This window comes from Oncorhynchus mykiss, chromosome 11 (genome assembly GCF_057628025.1).
Source record: "Oncorhynchus mykiss isolate SJ-2025 chromosome 11, ASM5762802v1, whole genome shotgun sequence".
NCBI lineage: Eukaryota > Metazoa > Chordata > Actinopteri > Salmoniformes > Salmonidae > Oncorhynchus > Oncorhynchus mykiss.
Genome location: NC_143032.1, coordinates 77,127,501 through 77,133,265, shown reverse-complemented (window position 1 = coordinate 77,133,265; position 5,765 = coordinate 77,127,501). Strand labels below are relative to the sequence as shown.

Genomic DNA, 5,765 nt, shown 5'->3' with positions numbered 1-5,765 from the left:
TGATCACCCTGTTTCTATTGATCACCCTGTTTCTATTGATCATCCTGTTTCTATTGATCACCCTGTTTCAATTGATCACCCTGTTTCTATTGAGCACCCTGTTTCTATTGATCATCCTGTTTCTATTGATCATCCTGTTTCTATTGATCATCCTGTTTCTATTGATCACCCTGTTTCTATTGATCATCCTGTTTCTATTGATCACCCTGTTTCTATTGATTACCCTGTTTCTATTGATCACCCTGTTTCTATTGATCACCCTGTTTCTATTGATCACCCTGTTTCTATTGATCACCCTGTTTCTATTGATCACCCTGTTTCTATTGATCACCCTGTTTCTATTGACCATCCTGTTTCTATTGATCACCCTGTTTCTATTGATCACCCTGTTTCTATTGATTACCCTGTTTCTATTGATCACCCTGTTTCTATTGATCACCCTGTTTCTATTGATCACCCTGTTTCTATTGATCACCCTGTTTCTATTGATCACCCTGCTTCTATTGATCACCCTGTTTCTATTGATCACCCTGTTTCTATTGACCATCCTGTTTCTATTGATCACCCTGTTTCTATTGATCACCCTGTTTCTATTGATCACCCTGTTTCTATTGATCATCCTGTTTCTATTGATCATCCTGTTTCTATTGATCATCTTGTTTCTATTGATCACCCTGTTTCTATTGACCATCCTGTTTCTATTGATCACCCTGTTTCTATTGATCACCCTGTTTCTATTGATCACCCTGTTTCTATTGACCATCCTGTTTTTATTGATCACCCTGTTTCTATTGATCACCCTGTTTCTATTGATCATCCTGTTTCTATTGATCATCCTGTTTCTGCAACTTGATTTAAATTATTCCAAAATTATTTGGAAACGAACACATCTGTCTATATAAGGTCCCACAGTTGACAGTGCATGTCAGAGCAACAACCAAGCCACGAGGTCAAAGAACGTGTCTGTAGAGCTCCGAGACAAGATTGTGGCGAGGCAAAGATCTGGGGAAGGGTACCAAAACATTTCTGCAGCATTGAAGGTCCCCAAGAACACAGTGGCCTCAATTATTCTTAAATGGAGGAAGTTGGAACCACCAAGACTCTTCCTAGAGCTGGCCGCTCGGCCAAACTGAGCAAACGGGGGAGAAGGGCCTTGGTCAGGGAGGTGACCATGAACACGATGGTCACTCTGACAGAGCTCCAGAGTTCCTCTGTGGAGATGGGGCCTTCCAGAAGGACAACCTTCTCTGCAGCACCCCACCAATCAGGCTTTTATGGTAGAGTGGCCAAATGGAAGCCACTTCTCTGTAAAAGGCACATGGCAGCCCGCTTGCAGTTTTCCAAATGGCACCTAAAGGACTCTCAGAGCATGAGAAGTAAGATTCTCTGGTCTGATGAAACCAAGAGTGAACTTTTTGGCCTGAACGCCAAGCCTCCCGTGTGGAGGAAACCTGGCACCATCCCTACAGTGAAGCATGGTGGTGGCGGCATCATGTCGGGATGTTTTTCACCGGCACGTACTGGGAGACTAGTCAGTATGGAAGGAAAGATGAATGGAGCAAAGTACAGAGAGATCCTTGATGATAACCTGCTCCAGAGCACTCAGGGCCTCAGACTGGGGCGAAGGTTCACCTTCGAACAGGACAACAACCCTGAGCACACGGCCAAGACAACGCAAGAGGAGCTTAGGGACAAGTCTGTGAATGACCTTGAGTGGCCCAGACAGAGCCTGTGACCCTCTGAAAGATCTCTGGAGACCTGAAAATAGCTGTGCAGCGACGCTCCCCATCCAACCTGACAAAAGTTTGAGAGGATCTGCAGAGAAGAATGGGTGAAACTCCCCAAGTACAGGTGTGCCAAGCTTGTAGCGTCGTACCCAAGAAGACTCAAGGCTGTAATTGCTGCTAAATGTGCTTCAACATAGTACTGAGTAAAGGGTCTGAATACTTATGTAAATGTGACATTTCAGATTTTTATTTTTAATACGATTGCAAAAAAATCTAAACCCGTTTTTGTTTTGTCATTATGGGGTGTGTGTAGATTGAGAAGAAAAAAACTATGTAATCAATGTTATAATCAGGCTGTAAAGTAACAATATGTAGAAAAAGTCAAGGGGTCTGAATACTTTCCAAATGCACTGATATGTTACCCAATTACTGTTGTTGGGCACTGTCAGATGGACATCTTGGACTCTGGCCTAAACATTACAAGGCACAAATCCACAGAACAAAACACACAGATGTGAACAAACACTGGGATTTATGGGAGGTTTTATTGCATAAACAAATACAAAGATATCAAGAAGAGGGACGAGAGGGAGAAGAAGAGGAGGGAGGGATGGGAGAGAGAGAGTGGGGGGTGGGAGTAGGGAGGGCAGAGAGGAGGGAGGGATGGGAGAGAGAGTGTAGGAGGAGGAGGGAGGTGAGGAGAGAGGGATGGGAGAAGTCTGGCAAAAAGTGTATTACCTTTGTACCAAGAACCAACACAACATCATTATCACATGTACAAATAAAAAAATGCAAAGAACATAATTTTGTAAGACCTCTAGTTAGGGCAATTACGGCACTTGAATAGACCAGATCGGTATATATGGTAGGTAAGCTACAGTGCAATTTATTTACAGTCAGTCACCTACATTGGGGTATAATACAATACCAACCCACACTATAACACACTATAACGATAATGAGACTATGAGACTCTTCCCACTCAGTCATATTGTACGACTTCCTTATGAATTTCAATGAGCTTCTTTAATTTACCCATTCAACATAATATGATTGACAACGGATCAATTACACTTAAAAGACATTGCATGATGCATATCTGTCAGATAACGTGTGAAATACTGAAGGGAGACATGACATTACGGACCGACCCAGGTAGACGGGGCTCCCAGCCTTGAGCCAGCCTCTGTCTGTATCTAAACAGGTCAGGTCAGCACTGCATATACCTGGGACGGCATAGAATGGATACCACGCTGTACCAGTATAGTGTAGCAATGCTACTGTGAGACAGTGGGATTGATTTAGTTTGTGACTTGTAATTAAATTGGTGCGAGAACCAAGCAGCATGGCTACCAAGAGATACACAAAAATATATATTTTTAGGGAGATGATTGAGAGATTACTTTACACTCAAAATGAAAATCAGGGTGTTTCTTTGGCACCCTATTCCCTATATAGGGGTCAGAAGTAGTCTACAAAGGGAATAGAGTGATGTAGGATGCTACAACATATGCTGAGGGTCTCCAAGACTTTGAACATGTTAGCTCTTCCTCTACTCTGCTGGATGCTCAATTATGGAGTTGCATTAGTGCCAATAATTAAAAAAAAAAGATTTTTGGGTCAATTGTGGCTCTGTACGTCATGGTTGCCCCGAATGGGGGGCCCGGGGTGAGCCTGTGTCCCCCCAGGGAAGAGAGCTCGGTCCTGGGCTTCGTCCTAGACCATGGCGGCCTCCTGGGGCCTGGCCTCTTGGCTCTGGCTGGCCTCCTCCATCTCTCCCTGGGGACCTTCGTTACTGAAGAGGTAGTATGGAGGGCTCTGCCGCGCCTCGATGATCAACACCCCCTCTGGCGACAAGGAGGCGAAGACCGTCACAGGGTCAACGTCGGTTGGAATCCTGGGAATGAGAGAGAAAGAGAGAACACATGTGAGAGACTCGTACATAGACGTTTAAGCTTGAGGGTCTTGAAAAGGTTGGTAACTATAACAACAGAGAGAACAGGTGTGAGAGAAAGAGCAAAAAAAAAATGAAGTGTACACCCCTGTGCTTGGACATCTTAAAAACATGAACCTCACCACAGCAGTACGGCAAATACCGTTCGGTGCCAAGACACAGATTTGATTGACATCTTGTCGACAGCCTCCAGTTATATACAGAGGATTTAACACTGTCTCATAACAGCCTCCAGTTATAAACAGAGGATTTAACACTATCAGTTATAAACAGAGGGTGTAAAACTGTCCGTGAGGAGAAACCTTGGCTGCAGATGAAATTGTTGTTGAAAACTATTTTTTTCTCTCCCTCTTTGGCCTTCGCTCATTCCGAATGCGTAATCTCACACCCCAGAGATAAATGTAAATGTATTCTCCAGGTTTTCATTAAAATGTTCTGGCTGCCATCATCTTTGTGGCGCCATGAGGGAGAGAATAATAAAGAAGAAGAAGGAGAAATGAGACGGACTCGCTCCAGGCGCAGGACTGAGAAATAAAGATTCCAATTATACATAAAATGGCTGCCTGATGCAAAGTTTATTATCACCTGCAATTTCCATCTACATACTTTTCTAACCAGCTCATCCCAACAGCCAGGTGAACGGGTAGCAGACAATTTCAAGTTTTTCTTTCTCCATTTTCCTCCACGGTTTTTGTACTGAAAATATAATACATACTTTATATGACTAGATTAGCATAAATGGCTTCCTCATAAATGTGAGAGAGGGAAAGAGAGAGAGAGAAAGAAAGAAAGAGGGAAATGAGAAAGAGAGAGAGAAATAGAGCAAGAGAGATTCAGTGAGATATTGTTACCTTCTGTGAAAATGTTTAAGAGAATTCTAAAGGAAAGAGAGGGAGAGAGAACGAGAGAACGAGGAAGAGACAGAGTGTAGAGCGAGAGAGAGAGAGAGACAGAGAGTTTAGAGAGAGGGAGGGATACATTTATTTAGTTAGAGTGAGAGAAAGAGAGAGAGTGTGAAAGAGAGAGAGAGAAATGAGTTCTGTGTTGACAGGAATAAAAGTGAGATACAGTATTACCTTCCGTCAAAATGTTTAGGAGAATTCTGAAGGATGGAGAGAGGAGGACTTGTGTGATTGGACCAATATGAGATAAACTGACAGAGCTTGAAATGGTATCCTATTCCCTATGTAGTGCACTGCTTTTAACCAGTCAGAATGCACCGGTCAGAATTAGTGCACTATTTAGGGAATCGGTTGCTTTTTTGGACACAGCCCTGCTATGATTGGACCAATATGAGATAAACAGACAGAGATTCAAAGATGACCTTGGAGAAGATAGGAAATACAGTATCATTGGAAGATAGCCCAGACAGAAGTATACTGTATGGCTCTGGGTTTGAGCTAGAACTAGCCTTGTATCCCACAAACGTCAGTGTGGTATTTATTAACCTATACTGAGCTTTGTCTTGTCTTTTCTCACTTATGACACTGTAGTAGCATGTCCCATCCCATCCACAGACAGAGAGAGATAAAAGAGAGAGAGAGAGAGAGAGAGAGAGAGAGAGAGAGAGAGAGAGAGAGAGGTAGAGAGAGAGAGAGAGAGAGAGAGAGAGACAGAGAGAGAGAGAGAGAGAGAGAGAGAGAGAGAGAGAGAGGTAGAGAGAGAGAGAGAGACAGAGAGAGAGAGAGAGAGAGAGAGAGAGAGAGAGAGAGAGAGAGAGCGAGAGAGAGAGAGAGAAGAGAAGAGAAAACACCAGAAGGACCGAGAGAGAGGGAGGGGAGAGAAAGAGCGAGAACGAACGAGAGACATCGACCCCAAATGGACTGGTATCTGGTCTTTGTCAAGGAGCATGGCCAAATGAAGGCCTCCGTCCATCCGTCACAGGAGTTTCCATATGAGCTGCCAAGTGTTCCTAGGTCCTTAAATAAACAACCCAGCCTCACAGGCCTAGACCTAGAGTCTACCCTCCATTTCATTAGCATAACCCCTCTACAGTCTACCATCTTCACACACAACAGACAATTGCTTGTCTATAAGACAGGAGTTCAAGGAGGCCAGTGACCAATGGATAGAAGGGAAAGAGT

The 5,765-nt window shown here is 43.7% G+C and overlaps 1 protein-coding gene across 3 annotated transcripts in view; it reads right to left on the bottom strand.

Annotated features, from left to right (window-relative positions):
* Positions 1-2,253: 2,253 nt before the first annotated feature.
* LOC110536389 (heat shock protein beta-8) overlaps positions 2,254-5,765 on the bottom strand; it is an 11,416-nt gene continuing 7,904 nt past the window's right edge. For all 3 annotated transcript variants that reach the window (XM_021622152.3, XM_090189166.1, XM_090189168.1), the window contains exon 3: positions 2,254-3,624. In XM_021622152.3, coding sequence (XP_021477827.1) covers positions 3,444-3,624 — 181 coding nt within the window. In that variant the 3' untranslated portion in view covers positions 2,254-3,443. The remainder of the gene's footprint in view (positions 3,625-5,765) is intronic.